The sequence below is a fragment of the Lampris incognitus genome, chromosome 9, assembly GCF_029633865.1.
Source record: "Lampris incognitus isolate fLamInc1 chromosome 9, fLamInc1.hap2, whole genome shotgun sequence".
In the NCBI taxonomy this organism is placed as follows: Eukaryota; Metazoa; Chordata; class Actinopteri; order Lampriformes; family Lampridae; genus Lampris; species Lampris incognitus.
Genome location: NC_079219.1, coordinates 9,600,972 through 9,620,650, shown reverse-complemented (window position 1 = coordinate 9,620,650; position 19,679 = coordinate 9,600,972). Strand labels below are relative to the sequence as shown.

Sequence of the window (19,679 nt, the reverse complement as noted above, 5' to 3'; positions counted from 1 at the left end):
CCCCAAATGAAGTCAGGAGAAGATATCGCGATAACCCCCCCCAAATGAAGTCAGGAGAAGATATCGCGATAGCAGCCTGACGTCAAACCAGTTTGTATTTGTCGAGATGTTAAACGTGACAGTTCACGTTACAGAACGTGAGATTTTCCCTTGAAAGGAAAACGGAGCGCACAACGTTGAAGCGCAACATGTCTGCAAGTAATGCCGAGGCACGTATAATGTCCAAAAGGCTTTTATAACTCACCCTTTCTTTATATCTTAAGTGCATCTGAAGTAACTGACGAGTTCTTTCTTTTCCGACCAACAATATTTATGTTTATGTGGAGCGATTTTCTTGAAAATTTGCTGCTATTGTTTTAAATAGACACAGCCAGTTTTGAATATAGTTCATCATGAATATTCATGATGAAGAGTAAACGTAGCTCACAGAACATGTGCTTATCATATGTAAAAATCCCCTTCATTTTTGATGACTTTACTGTCTGTCTGATTGGTGGTTTTATTTATTTATTTATTTATTTTTTAATCTACAGCGCTTCTGTGACACAAACTGTTCCTGGCTGCTTCCTGATTTTATTTTATTTTTTATTTTTTGTAGATTATCAGTGTTAGCAAAGTATATTAGTACTACTGGAAGAACCCCGCTACAATGTAGCGGTTTGGTTATCCACCCGTCTAAATCTCCCTCCTTTTCATGCTGCCAGCTAACCGCCTTCCCCCTGCCCCTAAACCCCCCCACACACTCCAACTCCCCCCCCAAATGCTCAGAATCATGTGAAACGCCGAGAAAAGTGGTTTTTAGCCATTTTTAGAAAATGCATAATTTTGCATAATTATTATAATTATATTTTAATTTTCTGCTATTTTTCTGGTCCTCTCTGGAACAATACCTACCACCTCCAAAAAAAATTAGGATCATAAGTGCATTTTTGCAAAAATGCATATATTTTGCATAATGCCAAAACATTTCTAAGTCCCAGAAATTTTTTTTTATATAGGTGAAAAAAATCAAAGATGCTCAGAATCATCTGAAATGCCGAGAAAGTGGTTTTCAGCCATTTTTAGAAAAATGCATATTTTGCATATCCATGCATAATTATGCATAACTTTAATTTTCTGGGATTTTTCCCTTACTCTCTGGAACAATACCTACCACCTCCAAAAAGAATTAGGATCATAAATGCTTTAGTTTTCGGTCCCGCTATCTACACTAACTAACACACACACACACACACTAACACCACACACACACACGTTACGAAAATATATAGTACTATAGTATGTAGTGTTTGTATATCATCATTCGTGCATGAATAGTTTCGTATATCAATGTGATTTTTTTAGTATTGAAGTATAATAGCGTATTTGAATAATTCATAAGTATAATTGTAATTAATAAGTATGAATATATTTTATTAGTATCATAGCCTATATTTGTATAGCTTATTATCATATTTTATTAGAATTTTTCATTTTTATTAACAGCAAGCTTGGGAAACGTAAATCGATTCTGTTCTATGAGCCATCGTGCCTGTCTCAGATTTCTCTGCTGAGGGAATGAGCATCTGTTGTACCCAGGATAACTAGAACTTGCTTACATTGCTTGCTGGGGTTGGTTGAAAACAGAATAAGTAAAAAATATTGTTTTTTTCCTATTGGCCAATGCTGCGATCCGGCTACAACCAGATAATACACATTCGTGACTGGGAAATGTATACGGTACAATTAAGAATAGAAAAGAAGTATATTCTTCCATGGCTGCAGTACAGAGAAATGCGTAAGACTTTTGTTTTCCAGTTAGTTTTTCGTTTTCACCTTTCCTCTGTCACAAAAATCCAGCTCAGTTGGTGATTCCATCCAAACAAATATTTGATTGAGCTTTATACAGGGAAACCTAAAGAGACCTCATTTACAAAGGCAGCCTGTTCACAAGAATCTATGAATTAGGAAGAATCAAAATACAAACACAGTGATAAAAGCAGATACAGTAAATCTGCATTATTAGCATATAACTACAAATGATCCCTCCATGAATAATTAAAACAAACAAAAAGACAGAGAAATAAAACATGCAAAAACCGTTTTGTTTTATTTTTGTTTTTTGCACAAGCAAGTTGCTATCATTTCTGTCTTACAGTGAACCGTGTAGTAACCAGAGATGTTTCAGCAGTCATCTGCTGCATTGTCTCTTTTCTGTTATCTTCTCCTCTCTGGTAAAGAACAGATGCTGCAGGTAAGTTAAACATCCTTGATATCAATCTTGGCTCATGTTCCACTGTAGGCTTCCATTAACAATACAGTGTACTCCTCCTCACAGGGAATGGACTGACCACGCACCAGTCGAATCTGTCCTAAGAGTTTTAACATGTCTCCGGTTGCTGATCAGAGATCCGTCTTATCGGGTGCAAATCAATAATACTTTTGGAAACTCTCGTTGTAATGGGTCCAAAAAACAACAGTTCTGAAATGTCCCGCTTAACCTCTTTCTTTTTAGAAACTTCTCCATCGACTTCAAGGTGATGATTTACTTGCTGGAGTAAGACAGACGGAGCTTTTTACACATGCTCATATTTTGTGTTTTAGCTCTTTCTCTCTCGGTTGACCTTCATCCATATTTTCTTTGCGTTTTAGTGTATGGAGTCTGTGACAGTCACACACTTAGAATGTGGCAAACAGCCATTTGCCATCCAGACACTGGTTACAATGGCTTGTGGGTAATCTTTCACTCATGTGTTATGCACTTTCGTATCATTTCCTGGTTAACTGATTACCCAACAGACATGTTTCAGAAGATGTCAGCTGTGGAAGGTCAAAGGTCATCGACAGTGGAGCTCATACAGTTACCAGTTATAATACTTGCCTTCTGCTGATGTCTGTGTTTTCATCCAGTCAATGTCAAGGCTGTAGTTCCTTCCACAGCCCTGATATCTATCCATCTATCCATCTATCTATCCATCTATCTACACACACACACACACACACACACACACACATACACAGATAGAGAGTGATGCATAATAATGTCTATCCACCATGTACTGTATGTGCCATCTATATCAATACTGTGATGCTCTCTAACTGGTCTCTTCATCATTATTACCAAGACAAATCCCAGCACATTTACATTTTCTTCACCTGGTTATTTAAATGAATTAACATTTCTTCTTTCTTGTTATTATCAGACCTCGGTGAAGCTCCTGTCAACAGAAGACAGCAGTCTATTGCTGGGAGCGCTACTGGTGCTCACCACATTGGCTGAAAGGTAAAGATTTACTGCACCCTACACATCTAATGTATATTCATAACAATTGTAGCTAACAGTTTCTTCCCCTATAGTCAGGAATGTAAGGAGACCATTGGGAAGTTGCCAGTTATGGACAGCCTGCTTATTATTCCACAGGACAAATAAGTCGATTCAAAACCATATTTAACTATATTTGTTGTTAGTAAATACATACAAACAGGCCCCAATTCGCTAGAGCTGGAAAAATATGACAGCCAACCTCCTCATGTTTGTATCCATCCATCCATCCATCCAGTATCCGAACCGCTTATCCTGCTGTCAGGGTTGCAGGGATGCTGGAGCCTATCCCAGCAGTCATTGGGCAGCAGGTGGGGAGACACCCTGGACAGGCCGCCAGGCCATCACACAGCCCCCCACACACACACACACACACACACACACACACACATTCATACCTAGGGGCAATTTAGTATGGCCGACTCACCTGACCAACACGTCTTTGGACTGTGGGAGGAAACCGGAGCACCTGGAGGAAACCCACGCAGACATGGGGAGAACATGCAAACTCCACACAGAGGACGACCCGACTCCTATCAACACTATCATCCCCGCCAAACTAACCACCAAACTCCTCTCCCTTGGCCTCAACCCCTCCCTCTGTAACTGCATCCTGGACTTCCTGACCAACAGACCGCAGTCTGTTAGGTTAGGTGACCACTCCTCCTCCACCCTGACCCTCAGCACAGGTGCCCCTCAAGGCTGTGTTCTGAGCCCCCTCCTTTTCTCCCTCTTTACCCATGACTGCCTGCCAACTCACCCTTCAAATGTTATAGTTAAGTTTGCAGATGACACCACAGTCATTGGCCGTATCACCAACAATGACGAGATGGCCTACAGAGACGAGATTGAGCACCTCACATCATGGTGTACTACCAACAATCTTGTCCTTAATGTGCAGTAGACAAAGGAGCTGATTGTGGACTTCCGGAGGTCTAGAAGCTGCAGCCACTCCCCCATACACATCAATGGGGTGGAAGTGGAGCATGTGTCCAGCTTTAAATTCCTTGGAGTCCACATCAGCGAGGACCTTTCGTGGACATTAAACACCCAGGCCCTTGTGAAAAACACCCAACAATGCCTGCATTTCCTGAGGAGGCTGAGGAGCGCCCGTCTACCCCCCAAAATTCTCACCAACTTCTACCACTGCACCATAGAGAGCGTCCTGACTGGCTGCATCTCAGTGTGGTACGGCAACTGCACCTCAGTAGACCAGAAAGCTCTGCAGCGGGTCGTCAAGGCGGCCCAGCATATCACCGGTACCCACCTCCCAGCCATAAAAGACATTTATCACAAACGCTGCCTTCGAAGGGGTCTGAGCATCAGCAGAGAGCCCACCCACCCCAGCCATGGACTGTTCTCCCCCCTGCGCTCTGGGAGGCGCTACAGGAGCCCCAGAGCCCACACTACCAGGCTCAAAAACAGCTTCTTTCCCCAAGCTGTTGTCCACCTGAACCTGGCTACCCACTGAATGTCTGTAGATACTTTTAAATATTTTGTACTCCAGCTCTCTTTTAACTTATTTTTATCCTTTGGTCTTCATGTGTGTATATCTTATATTGTGTTTGCTGTGTTTGTCTGTGTCTTGCACTGTTTGGTGAAGCCACAGCCCTCATTTAATTTTTAACATGTGCCTGCACATTGTTTTTAATGACAATAAAATTGAATTGAATTGAATTGAATTTGTGTCCATCTATGTGTACATTTTAGGCATTTAATTGATGCTCTTATTCTGAATTGCCTTAATGTCGACAGTACAGGCATGCAACAAAAGATTCAAGTACATTTCAACTTCAGGTTTTTGGCACAGCGCTGACTACACATCTCAATATCTAATGGATTTAATGTGAGCAGGTAGAACATTACGGTTGGCGTTGTTCACCGTGTCACAGCACTGGGGGGAAACGGCATTTCGTTTAATTTCCTGTGCGCAAGTACATGAGGTGAAATGACAGTGTTCCTGGTTCCTGATATTTCCATGTGTCTGTAGATATTGTATGGAGATATTTGTTGTGAATAGATTTGTATTTTTTTGGGGGGAGTGCTATGCATTCCGGACCCTCCGATTTCTCTTCAGTGTGGAAAGAAGCAGACATCTGTTTAAGAGGCGCTGTTATTAAAGGGTCAATATACTTTTAACAACAGCGCTCCTGCATGTCCCTTGAGGTTCATCATTTAATATCTCAAAAATTTGGTATCCATTCTGCAAAAGTGTCAGCATTTGGGTGACAAGTCATTAAAGCTACAGATCTGAAGATTTGCAGCGACGTTGTCGTGTCTAAAGGGCAGATATGACACAAGCTGGTATAATATCTTTATCAACAGATAGCACAACGACAATAACTAAGGCTCAGACATGTTCCCTTCCGTTCCCTTACCAACATCTACGTAGGAGACACAGCTCATAAAACTAGGATATTCAGGAATGTGACTTTAAGATACTGACTATCCTTTAAAAAAATGTCCCAAGATTTTTTATTATTATTTTCACTCAATCAACCATCTAATTACATTTAATTTCTGATGGGCCTATTTATTTTGGAGCAAAGCTCTTCAGATGTACTCCAAAGATGGCCAATGTTCCTTTGTTATTCCAGGCTCTTTCCCACGGATCTGTTTGAGCTGTTTATTGACGTTGGACATTACGTGCGAGACCTCACAGCATATGAAGCACTGGGAGCCAAAGTCTGACTCTACACGTAAGAGAACATGTTTTTCTTCAAGCTCATAAAGTTTTGCATTACCATTTTTAGAAAATAATGAATCTGATTCAAATCTTAATTCCAGAGAAAAACATGATAACAGTGTTTACAAAAGGCCCCACCATCAAAGTAAAGACAGAAACAGTTACACAGTAAAAGAACAAAGGCAAAAATAAAGATATAACCAACATCCCATATGTTATATACATGTTAGTTTGTAATATAACATATGCATGTTATGTACAAGCTAAGTACTATTTTCAGCTGCTCCTGTTAGTTGTAACCACAGCGGATCATCCGTTTCCATTTCTTCCTGTCCTCTGCATCTTCCTCTCTCACGCCAGCCACCTGTACGTCCTCCCTAACCACATCCATAAACCTCCTCTTTCACCTTCCTCAATTCCTCTCACCTGGCATTTCTATGTTCGGCATCCTTCCCCCAATATACCCAGCATCTCCCCTCCACACATGTCCAATATACCTAGCATCACCATCTCAATCTTGACTCTCTTGCTTTGTCTCCAAACCGTCCAACCTGAGCTGTCCCTTTAATATACTCATTCCTAATCCTGTCCTTCTTCATCACGCCCCATGAAAATCTTAGCATCTTCAACTCTGCCACCTCCAGCTCCGCCTCCTGTCTTTTTGACAGTGCCACTGTCTCCAAACCATATAACATAGCTGGTCTTACAACCATCTTGTAAACCTTCCCTTTAACTCTTGCTGGTACCCTTCTGCACTCCTGACACTCTTCTCCACCCACTCCACCCTGCCTGCACTCTCTTCTTCACCTCTCTTCCATACTTGAACAGTTGACCCCAAGTATTTAAACTCATCCACTTTCGTCACCTCTACTCCTTCCATCTTCGCCATTCCGCTGTCCTCCCTCTCATTCATGCATATGTATTCCGTCATGCTCCTACTGACTTCCAGTCCTCTTCTCTCTGGTGCATACCTCCACCTGTCCAGGCTCTCCTCAACCTGCTCCCTACAAATCACAATGTCATCCACGAACATCATCATAGTCCACGGAGACTCCTGCCTTATCTCATCCGTCAACCTATCCATCATCACCATTGCAAACAAGAAAGGGCTCAGAGCCAATCCTTGATGTAACCCACCTCCACCGTGAACCCATCTGTCATTCCTATCGCACACCTCACCACTGTCACACTGCCCTCGTACATATCCTCCATCACTCTTACATGTCTGTGAATGTTCTCATTCATCCAGGTCATGGTTATCCAAAGGAATTGAATCGAGTGCAACTGGACTTGGTATATAGCCGTGAAGATGATTCGCCTCTCATCCAAGAGGCTTCCTCAGTTCGTGCCTTTCTGACTAGACCAAGATAGTCTCTTACACTCTTACATACTTCTCTGCAACTCCCGACTTCCTCATACAATACCACATCTCCTCTCTCGGCACCCTGTCATATGCTTTCTCTAAATCCACAAAGACACAATGTGACTTGTAGGAGCCAGGTTACATTTATAGTATATGTTTAGTTCTATAAATAAATGCAGTCTGTATTGGGTTAATAGCTTATGTAAATTGAGATAAATAAGTGATTTCATTGAATAAGTTAATTGATATTAGTGTTAAAAGTCAGCTAATAATCATTTCAATCAATCAATCATCAGCTAATAATCATTTAAATCCATCAATCAAGTTGCATTTTTTATAGCACTTTTGATGTAATTCATGTTGATGTAAGCGTGATATTCTATAAAAGACAACACTGTGAACGTTCTGTTAGAACGGTGATTTAGGTCACTGTCGCTTTAAGAGATAGGTCTTGTGGGTTTATGAAGGGAACTTGGGAAAGGGGTGGCACGGTGGCGCAGTGGTTAGCACGGTCGCCTCGCAGCAAGAAGGTCCTGGGTTTGAGCCCTGGGGTAGTCCAACCTTGGTGGGTCGTCCCGGGTCGTCCTCTGTGTGGAGGTTGCATGTTCTCCCCGTGTCTGTGTGGGTTTCCTCCGGGGGCTCCGGTTTCCTCCCACAGTCCAAAGACATGTAGGTCAGGTGAATTGGCTGTACTAAATTGTCCCTAGGTATGAATTTGTGTGTGTGTGTGTGTGTGTGTGTGTGTGTGTGTGTGTGTGTGTGTGTGTGTGTGTGTGTGTGTGTGTGTGTGTGTGTGTGTGTGTGTGTGAGACGGCCTGGCGGCCTGTCCAGGGTGTCTCCCCGCCTGCAGCCCAATGACTGCTGGAATAGGCTCCAGCATCCCCACGACCCTGAGAACAGGATCAGCGGTTCAGCTAATGGATGGATGGACTCGGGAAAGGAATTTTTTTTTGTGTGCTTTATTGAACAATATTTTTAAAAACAACAAGGCGAGTCAACTGTGGTATAAAACATGTGTCTGAGTAAGACAAAACAAACGTAAAAAAAAAACAGGAAAAAAACATCCACAATCAAAATTCTTAAAAGCAAAAGTGAATTAAAATGTATAAATCAAACCATACCACACAAACAATAAAGCTAAGATGATAAATTCACATAATTTGGTCTTCAATGTGAACTAAAAGTTGATACATTCGGAGTCCATTAATTTGTAAGATTGTGCACATTTCAGCAGTTCTTTTGCATATTTTAAATTCATACATTTCAGGGATTTACAATACAGTCTAAATTCATTACAAAAAGCATTGAAAATGGGTGAGGTTTTCATAAATTTAGATTTGTGTATGCAATGTTCTGCCATTAGGAGAATTGTGTTAATCAGCAGATTTTCTCTTTTCTCTTTCATCACCAGTCCATACATTACATCCACATGTGAATTGAGTTCAACAGATACATTCTTTTGTCTAAACCATTCTTCCATTTGTTTCCAAACTAGTTGGGAGTGACAACATGCGTAGAAAATATGCTCCATGGTTTCAATATCTGAATTGCAAAATGAACATACATTATTTTCAAAGTTGAATCTTAATCTAAGAAATTCAGTGGAGGGATATATATCATTAATGAATTTAAAATGGATTTCCTTAGCTGGGATAGACTCCAGCATCCCTGTGACCCTGAGAGCAGGATAAGCGGTTCAGATAATGGATGGATGGATGGATTTCCTTAGCTTTGGGTAGTAGGGGATAATGTAAGAAATCCATTTTTAATCTTAGCACTTTTGCAGGGTCCATGTCTCTAAAGTCAAGTACTCTATTGAATTGGTTTGAGTATAAGTCATTGCACAACGTCTGTCTGATCAGACTGTTGTTACATTTTTTTTATCAAGGAATTGAAATTCTCCAGTGTACAGATTTGGCAATGTTGCTGTTGAATTGGAGTGTAGGACTGCTCCTTTGGCCAAAAGTAAGGATGGTTTTGGGATAGCATTAGAAAGGCTGGCAAACTGTTTAGGATGACAGAAAAAAAAACTAATCTAATCTATTTAAATTTAAATACTTTTATTTATATATTTACTTATTTGATAAGATTTTATTTATATTAAATAAATATACATATATTTATATTTATATATTTATATTTTATTTATTTATTTATTTATTTATTTATAGTGGTATTTTGATGTCACCTTTTAGTTTGGAACCTCGACGGAGGTGGTACCAAAAACAAAGTACCTGGTACCAGGTACTATCCCTAACTTTTGCCCAATGGAAAACCAAAAAACAAAAAAAAAAGCGATTAGAGTTGAGTTGAGTCGAGCCGGTACCCTGTAGTGGAAAAGGGGCATTATAAGAAATCTAAAACAGACCAGATATTTCTGTCCCTCCATTCTTTGTTCCATAGTGGTGTGGAATGAGGAGTAAAATTACGTACAACATTCGCCAATATAAGAGGACTTGCTGATGATAATAGCTGGATAACCTAATGGGCAGCTTTCTTGATGTTATAATCACATTTCAAAAGAAAATCTAAACCTCAAATAGCATTGAATAAATTGTCTGGAAAAATGTGCCATAATCTATCTGGGGATTTTGGATAGGATTTAAGCCATTTCAATTTTATTGTTCCATTCATACATTCAAAATCAGTGGCTTTTAAACCACCTTCTTTATAGTTTTTAACCAAGACAGATCTTTTTTAGATAGTGTGTTTTGTTATTCCAAATGATTCACAGCTTTTATAATGTATTGGTCCAATGCCAGGGAGTATGTAGGGTGTAGGATTCTGGAAATACTTTCAACTTTACTGAGGTAAGTGTGACCAAATATAGTGAGGTCTCTTTGCAGTCCAGAGTTTAAAATAACTTTACAATTTGTCAATTTCCCCGTCAAGTTTAAAGAGTTTCTTTCTTCTAGAGGTTATTTTCCCTTTTGCTGTTTAGTGAATCCTTGTGGATCTGGGAAGACCCTGATTATCAGCTCCTGTATTGTCAGACTGCAGTCACATTGTTTCTTGGCCTTTATAATTCAGAGAACATAGAATTGTAATTTCAGTTCTTTTCCTTGATGCTTTACATGAGTCTCCATGTCATTTTTATGCCAACATGGTTTAGTGTGTATTCTGTCTTTTTGCTATTTGCCCCCTATCTTTGGTAATGCTGACAGGTCTGTAAACAGAGCAGCCAGAACCTCCTGGCTCTGAAGGAGGTGAACCTACACGACCCAGCATTTGGTAAAGACAAGAGATCCAGAGACAGCAATGTGGAGAAGATAATCTCAGAAATCACCATCATCAACGAACAGTTGTGAAACTAAAAATTCACTCGTTCTCCAACCTTTTATTGGGTCCATATAAAAGCATTCTCTGATGTCATTAACTTGTTGCTTTATTTTCTTTCTGTAGATGACACATCCAAATATTGTAAAATATTACAAGACATTGATAGGCATTTCAAGTTTCAGGATTTAATTTTGTTTGTCTCGGTGTGTCAGTGTTAAGTTTAAAAAGCTTTAGGGGTGTCTGGATAGTTTAGTGATCTATTCCGCTGCCTACCAACACCAGGATCACCGGTTCGAATCCCCACGATACCTCCGGCTTGGTCGGGCGTCTCTACAGACACAATTGGCCATGTCTGCGGGTGGGAAGCCGGATGTGGGTATGTGTCCTGGCTGCTACACTAGCGCCTCCTCTGTTCGGTCGGGGCGCCTGTTCGGGGAGGAGGGGGAACTGGGGGGAATAGCATGATCCTCCCATGCGCTACGTCCCCCTGGCGAAACTCCTCACTGTCAGGTGAAAAGAAGCGGCTGGCGACTACACATGTACTGGAGGAAGCATGTGGTGGTCTGCAGCCCTCCCCGGATCGGCAGAGGGGGTGGAGCAGCGACAGAGATGGATCAGAAAATAAGGTGATTGGCCAAGTACAATTGGGGAGAAAAAGGAAAAAAAGTTTAAAAAGCGTCCCCTTCCATTGGTTCTTGGCCTTCACAGTCCACTGGGACAAAAGCATTTACAGGAAATGCAAACAATGTGAAAGATGGGCTGTACAATGTCATGGAGCTGATCGAGGGGCTGCCGCTGGCAGACCATTTCAACTCTCTGGAAGGTAAACAGCGGCGGTTCACAGAAGAGCGAATTCAGGGAAACATATTCATACAGGTAACTATTTCTTCACCATCTTGTATTTCCTGAGTGCAGTTACGACACGCCTTTTCACCACTTCTGCTATCAGTTGTTTGTAACATTTGAAACCTAGGAATTTCAGACTTTGCCGCTGTTGTGACCAGCGCAGTTAGCTCCAGATAAATGCTTGAAATGTGGATTTAAATTCGCAAGACTGACAAATAAGAATCTCCTCAGATGAGTCTGGCGCTGAGGTACCTCCGCAAGGAGAGGAGACTTGTCCACCAGGACCTCAGCCCCAACAACGTCATGCTGGGTGAGAAGGACAGAGTCACCATCAGTAAGTTTGTCTTTCCTAGGTCTTTTTCACACCTCGCAACTCCCTTTTGATCTCTGTGTCTTTGCTTTGTCCTCCGGAAAACATCTTAACAATGTGCCTCACTTCCATGTCAAGCTGACTTGGGGTTTGCAAAACAGGAACAGGAGAACAGCAAGCTAATGTCTGTGGTTGGCAGCGTCCTTTACTGCTGGTGAGTTCAAAGTGTGTCTCAAAATACATCCAGATAAAAGAATTCACAGTTCATTTCTTTTTTATACGATGATTTTGAACAGTGCTGGGACTAACAGTTCATCATTTCTGATTTTAATAAGCAAAATTTTATTAACTTGTAGAAATATATGGGCGTTCATGGGAGATGAACATGGAAATGCTTTTGTCACCAAGTTATAGAGAAAAAAACTATTTAAAATAACGTGTGTGTGTGTGTGTGTGTGTGTGTGTGTGTGTGTGTGTGTGTGTGTGTGTGTGTGTGTGTGTGTGTGTGTGTGTGTGTGTGTGTGTGTGTGTCCCAGAGGTGCTGAAAAATGAGCTGTGTGGTGAGAAAACTGACATCTGGGCTATCGGGTGTATCCCAGATGGCCACTTTGCATCCTCCATTCTATTGCAGCAACATGCTGTCGCTGGCTACCAAAGTAGCATATATCAACACACACACACACACACACACACACACACACACACACACACACACACACACACACACACACACACACTGACTGCTCTCCCACACAAGCATTTTATTATTATCATCATCATTCTTATTATTATTACATTGTTGTTGTTCTTGTTGCCGTAACAACCTTTGAAATACCTCAAGGTGTTAAATCCTGCTCTCAGTGTCAGTGTGCTATCTCTGATGTGTTGGTAGATTGTGGAGGCCGTCGATGAGCCGGTTGGAGAAGGAATTTATTCGGAGCGACTGACGGACATGATCAGATGGTGGGAATGTGAATCTGGCGTTTAAATCGTCTCTGCCCGCACAGAAATTACTGTTAATTCAGATGGGCAGTCTCAAAAACAGGACTTCAAATGTGGTCAGACAGATTCTAGTTTCTTTAAAGACAGCGATTCTGATATGATGGTGTTGTCTAAATCACAGGGTAATCATGCTTCAGCTGATGAAGCCCCCCCCCCCCGGACAGTTCGCTTATCTGCCTGAGGAGGTCGTCTAAGAAAAGACTGCAGACCAAAGACAGTTTCTTTAAATGTTCTTGTTATTCTTGCAGTTGTGTAACTGTAGCCAAGGTGTTATGTCAGGTTGTTGTGTTGTTAGTTTTGTGCTGATGTTCATTTTTGCTTGCATTCGTATCCAGCTCTTTATTTACTAGTTCGCTCATCGTTTTTACCGCACTTACCGAAGCACATCGTTAGTCTGCGTTTGAGAAGTTGCATACACATAATGTAAACGTGGCAATCTCAAAGATTCTGGTTGTGTTCTTTTTTTGGTGCACACTTCCAAGTAGTCATTTTGAAAGCACAAACTCATTCGTCTTGGGAGGGTGATGTAAAACATGTCACTTACCTTTGTGACGCTTGAGGTTTTTGTGGATTAATCGCACTTCTTCATATTATTGCAGATGCAATTCATCAGTGGCCAGTAGGCTGAAGCGTCCTTGTGTCACCTCATCTGGCGAAAGATAGTAACTTAGTGGACGTTTATTTAAGACAGAATCTTCAAGGAGGGAGGCATGGGAGTTTGACCAGCCAGTCTACATGTGTTTTGTGGACTTGGAGAGGGCTTATGACCGTGTACCCCGGGGCACTCTGTGGGGGGTACTGCAGGAGTATGGGGTACCGGGGGCGTTGCTACAAGCCATCTGGTCCTTGCATAACCAGAGTGAGAGCTGTGTCCGTATTCTCGGCACAAAGTCAAACACGTTTTCGGTGGGTGTCGGACTCCGCCAAGGTTGTCCCTTGTCTCCGATTCTGTTTGTGATATTGATGGACAGTTATCTCAAGGTGCAGCCAAGGTGAGGAGTGTGTCCGTTTTGGGAACCTCAGAATTGCATCTCTACTCTTCGCAGATGATGTGGTTTTGTTGGCTTCATCAGAACGCAGCCTCCAGCACACACTGGAGTGGTTTGCAGCTGAGTGTGAAATGGCCGGGATGAGAGTCACCACCTCCAAGTCTGAGGCCATGGTTCTCTACTGGAAAATGGTGGATTGCTCCCTCCGGGTCGGGGATGAGTTGCTACCTCAAGTGAAGGAGTTCATGTATCTCGGGGTCTTGTTCACGAGTGAGGGTAGGACAGAGCGGGAGACTTGACTGGCGGATTGCTGCAGCATCAGCATTAATGCAGATGTTGTACTGGACCGTTGTGGTGAAGAGGGAGCCAAGCTGGAAGGCAAAGCTCTCAATTTACCAGTCAATCTTTGTTCCAACCCTCACCTATGGTCATGAGCTTTGGGTAGTGACTGAAAGGGTGAGATCGCAGATACAAGCAGCTGAAATGAGTTTCCTCCGTAGGGTGTCTGGGCTCAGCCTTAGAGATAGGATGAGGAGCTCAGACATCCAGAGGGAGCTTGGAGTAGAGCTGCTACTCCTTCACATTGAAAGGAGCCAGTTGAGATGGTTCAGGCATCTGATTAGGATGCCTCCTGGGCGCCTTCCTTTGGAGGTTTTCCGGCACGTCAACTGGGAGGAGACCCCGGGGTAGACCCAGAACTCACTGGAGGGACTACATGTCCAAACTGGCCTGGGAACGCCTTGGGATTCCCCAGGAGAAGCTGCAGGGTGTTACTGGGGAAAGGGATGTCTGGAGTGCTCTACTTCGCTTGCTGCCACCGTGACCCGACCCCGGAGAAGTGGCTGATGATGAGATGAGATGAGATGAGATGAGATGAGATGAGATGAGATGAGATGAGATGCGAATCTTCAAGGTTGTCACTTTAAAGGAGTAGTTTTAATTTTTTTGAAGTTCATTTCTATTTTATACTCATGTTCATGCAGTACATAGGTAGGTTTCATTCTCACAGTCATCCATCCCTTTCCTTAGACTGGACACATGACTCCAGCTTGTCATCTATAGTTCAATGCAATTAATGGCGGACAACTTCACAGTCCTCATTCAGTCTGAAAAAAACATTACATGGGTCAGACAATGCTAACACAATGCTACAGCAGTATCATAGTCAATTCTGTTGTTCATTTCATGAATTTACGTAGCTTTTTATTGTTAGTGTGCCTCTTAGTGTTTCCTTTGCTGTGTCACAGTGGAGTGACTCCTGCTGGTAATCTCTTGTGGGCTGTGTTGTTGGAAGTAATATGGTAGGAAACAACCATTACCGACCGTAAAAAAAGTGTAAATTCTTAAAATGACCCCTGGAATTCACTATGATAGACTGCTGTAGCATCATTTTAGCTTTGTCTGAACCATGGAGTGTTTTAGTGTTTGTTTGTCTGTTTTTGTTTTGTTTTTTACAGTGAATGGGGATTGTGAATTTGTCCTCCATTAATGACACTGAACTATAAATGACAAGCTGGAGCTGAGCATGAAGAAAAGGATGGATGATACATGAGTAGTGAGTATGAAATAGAGATAGACTGAAACTATTCCTTTGATCATTATTATGTATTCTGTTCTATTCTATTCTGGGATGTCTCCTCAGGTGCTTGAGTCCAAATGCAGACCTGTCTGTGTCCAGATCTTGTAGTCGTCAGCTCCCGGATCTCTGACATCATAATGAGGCTGATGGACGGCCTATAACCTCCCACCATGCCCTGGACAGAAGAGCAGAGAGAGACAGAAAACGAGCACAGAAGTATTTTATAGAGAGGCACACATACAGGATGAACAGCTGCCGCTCCAACATGTTTCAGGTAGTTCTGAGATGGGATTTTTTTTCTTCCCACATTCGTGCTGTAAAATCTCCTAGTGAGGATCAGCAGGTTGTCACCTCACCCACACACTCAAAAGCCTGTTCTGCATTTACTGTGAAGTTATCTGTATGTGTCAGTAAAATCAATTTCACTCTAGGTGAATCTGCTCCAACTGATAACTTGCTGCTGGCAGGTTCCGCAAGACAAAAGGTCAGAACCTCCACTTCCAATTCCCTCTGCAGCCTGCGGCTCAAACTTAAGTCAGTCGAATATCAGCCAACGTGTATCTGTCAAGTACAACACAGGCATGAACAGGACTATTACAAAAAAGATACTGAAATTAAAAAGACTTGAATCCAAAATAATGTCAATTATTGTACACATATTTTTCTTTTTTAAATAGACCATGGCGCAGATGAGGATGTTGACCCATCTGATACCAAAGGTAGTGCTAGAGCTTCATTGCATGAACACTACAGTAAGCTAATAATGTTCTTTTGGCTTCTAGAATGTGTATGTTGCTATACACAATACCCCTACGTTGCTATTGTGCATGGCAGAACAGGGCTGTGTATTAGCAGACTTAGATGATTATCAGGTTTGGTTGTATTTTATACATGGGGTTGTTCTATTGACATCATCTACTTTGAGACACCACCGTTACACTGAAGCAGTAACAGAAATTCACCTCCCAGTATCTGCCTGTCAGAGTAGTCGGACCAGATGGTCCACTGTCTAGTGTAGTTCTCCCACTTCAGCCAGATCTCTTCTGTCCTTTCTGTTGGATTCATAGAATTTACAAACCCCTGTGCATCTGTCACACCGAGCCAAACTTCATCTGCGTAAGTGGAAATAACATAATTTACACTGTCTGATAACCAAAGGAAATTAAATCAGTTGTCTTTTCCACCATGTCCTATGAAATCGCATCTGCTCAAACCCCCGAAACAGAGCCCAAAATGTTTCAATCAACCTTAGGTCTGACGAACCAAATTGAATGTTGAATTGCAAATCATCCTCTGCAGACATACAGAAATACCTTCCAATTAGTAACGGAAAGGGAAAATCTGCCATTAAGAAAATCTGCCGACATTTTGCTTGTGTCTGGTGTTGACTGCCCATCTGGTTACAGCTCATCCTGCATTGGGCTGGTTTTATTAGAACTGGCCCGCTAATGTCATACAGAATTTTAAAGATCCAGTCCAGTGACATTAATTCAGTCAGACAAGTTTTTTTTTTTCTTTGAGGAATATTAATTTTAGGGAGGTCATTTTTTTCAGTTTCAGAAGTATAATTTGATTTAACTGTTTTAGTGCCCCTTCTCTGAACACAGACAATTCTCAGGAGGTTGAAGGGGCGTGGCCCTGGCTGAGGGGGCGTGGCCCTGGTTTCAAAACTCTCTCTATTGATTAGCCAGCTCCCTGTGTTGCGTGATGCTGCTAGGCAACCGTTCAAAAACAAGCCAACTGACAGACTAAATAATGGCCCTTCATTGATTATCCAATTAAATCAGTTTATCAAATTATGTAATTTATAAGCAGATTAGTTTTCTGAATCGGTTTAATTGTGCAGAAAACCAGAAGAGTTTCTCAAGGGGCTGGGGTCATATTTTCAAAACAACAGCGGTTGTAATATTTTGGGTAACTTTACATTAACAAACCTTCTGTTGAAAAACATGAGATTGCGAGACATGATTTTAATTGGACTGGATCTCTTCTTTCCCTCACAGCTGCTCCAGGCGTCCCCTGAGCTAATGGATTTGGGCTCGCTGAGCTCAGACTGCTGGTCTCTGGTCCATTATTTATCAGCAGAGCCCTGTTCAGCAGACAGCCCAGGTACCGGTACTGTAAAGCCCTTCTGTAATAGCAGTACATGATCATTATTCTGTGTTATTTCATCGTCAATACACAAACAAACAGAATAGAACATTAAAGGTTCATACGGGGAGAAACACTTTCACTTTTTACCAGTCGATCAGCTGTCAGTTAATAATAAAATCACAGGCTGGATTTGAATTCATATTGACAGGTTATTTTTTATTTTTTTATTTTTTGAGGATTCTCCCCAATTGTATCCGGCCAATTACCCCACTCTTCCGAGCTGTCCCAATCACTGCTCCACCCCCTCTGCTGGTCCGAGGAGGGCTGCAGACTGCCACATGCCTCCTCCGATACATGTGGAGTCGCCAGCCGCTTCTTTTCACCTGACAGTGAGGAGTTTCACCAGGGGGACGTAGCGCGTGGGAGGATCACGCTATTCCCCCCAATTCCCACTCCCCCCTGAACAGGTGACCTGACCAACCAGAGGAGGCACTAGTGCAGCAACTAGGACACATACCCACATCTGGCTTCTCGGCCAATTGTGTCTGTAGGGACGCCCGACCAAGCCGGAGGTAACACGGGGATTCGAACCAGCAATCCCCGTGCAGGTAGGCAATGGAATAGACCACTACACTACCCGGACGCCCTCATATACTGACAGTTTTTAAGAATGACTCTGGATTTTGGGGTAAAGTAACGTCGGAGGCCTTCAGGGTCATAGAGTCATGTTATTTGCCTTGGATTTTAAGAAGTACTTACTATGTCTAATTACTTACTATGTCTAATTATTTCTAATTTCATTTTTAAATAAACTTTTGTTAATCTGGATTGCACACTTTATTGGTCACTGTTTTGTCATGTACATCACTTAAACAGGCTTACACAAAGTGTGCATATTAGTGATGTGCAGGTCAGGGTTTTTTAATACCCGCACCCCCTCGACCCGCTATGAGAGCCAAGCCGCACTGCTAAAATATGCGTTAATTAACCACCCGAACCCGACCCAACCCACAAACCTCCAAATTTAGCCTAGGCTATGGCAAAGTGAGCAGTGTTGCAGTAGTTTTGGGGCTGTTTGTTCGGCATGATACACTGACTGCAAGGCATCGCCTGTTGTATCTCAGCCTGATAGCATTCATCTGGGTCTAGGCTACTAAATAAACAGACTAATTGTTCCAAACGGTGATCTATATTATTATATAGCAGCAAAACAGATAACCCTTCAATTAAGACATGAACTCTCTCTCTCTCTCTCACACACACACACACACACACACACACACACACAAAGCCTCTGCTTTCTTATTTTCTTTTTCTTTTTTTTGCAATGAACAATTAACATTTTTCAAAGAGAAAGAAGGGAACAGAAAAAGAAATAATAATCCATCCATTATCCAAACCACTTATCCTGCTGTCAGGGTGGCGGGGATGCTGGACCCTATCCCAGCAGTCACTGGGTGGCAGGCGGGGAGACACCCTGGACAGGTCGCCAGGCCATCACGGGGCGGAGTGACTGTAGTGTCGGTCACAGGGCCCGGAGTTCGTTTCCATAATTTATTATTAATTTCCGGGTTGGCCGCGGAATTTCCCGTGAGGTGAGGCCGGACGAGCGTCACCGCAGCCGGGGGTAGACTTTCCACGAACAGTCGGTCCCCGCAGAAACAAGTGACGTTCTAATAATGATGATGATAAAATATATAAATAAATAAATAAACAGAACTACCCCTGAAAATTCAGTAACCATATAATACCATATAATACCATATAAAGCATTCAATACACAATTCCACCTCTATGTCCTTGTTGACCAAGCCACAAATGGGCCCCAGGTAAGCTCAGATTGGGCCATCTCCTCTTTCTGACCAAAAAAATATAGTTTTGCCGGTGTGAACAATATTTGCGGACACCACTGAGGAAAAAAACTCTATAGGTGAAGCCTCAACCCTCTGAAACACATGCATTAACCAAAACCACCATTGCAAACTGGTGATAAAGCTGCCTGTCGGATCAAGACAGGCCGGGAGACTGAACTAGGTCTGTCCGATGATTGGTGGGACACTGCAATACGCGCATCCTCCTCTTGTGCGAGGCTTTGTCTCATTCAATTCAAAGTCCTTCATAGGATCCCTTTTAGCAAAGCAAAACTATGGAAGATTTCCCCAAACCTCTCTGATGTTTGTGACAGGTGCTGTCAAGCACCAGCAGACTTGACTCATTATATGTTCTGGCC

The 19,679-nt window shown here is 42.3% G+C and overlaps 1 protein-coding gene across 1 annotated transcript; it reads left to right on the top strand.

Annotated features, from left to right (window-relative positions):
- Positions 1–1,754: 1,754 nt before the first annotated feature.
- On the top strand, positions 1,755–19,660 carry nek10 (NIMA-related kinase 10). The gene is given in 25 exon segments (XM_056286137.1): positions 1,755–1,777; positions 2,138–2,233; positions 2,318–2,402; positions 2,495–2,536; positions 2,632–2,710; positions 2,779–2,814; positions 2,817–2,839; positions 3,183–3,262; positions 3,337–3,406; positions 5,344–5,408; positions 5,899–6,000; positions 6,089–6,155; positions 10,515–10,650; positions 10,751–10,795; positions 11,384–11,505; positions 11,707–11,809; positions 11,924–11,999; positions 12,317–12,379; positions 12,381–12,441; positions 12,678–12,748; positions 15,419–15,449; positions 15,451–15,511; positions 15,514–15,629; positions 17,359–17,464; positions 19,635–19,660. Coding segments are annotated over 25 exon segments (1,785 nt in total).
- Positions 19,661–19,679: the final 19 nt, after the last annotated feature.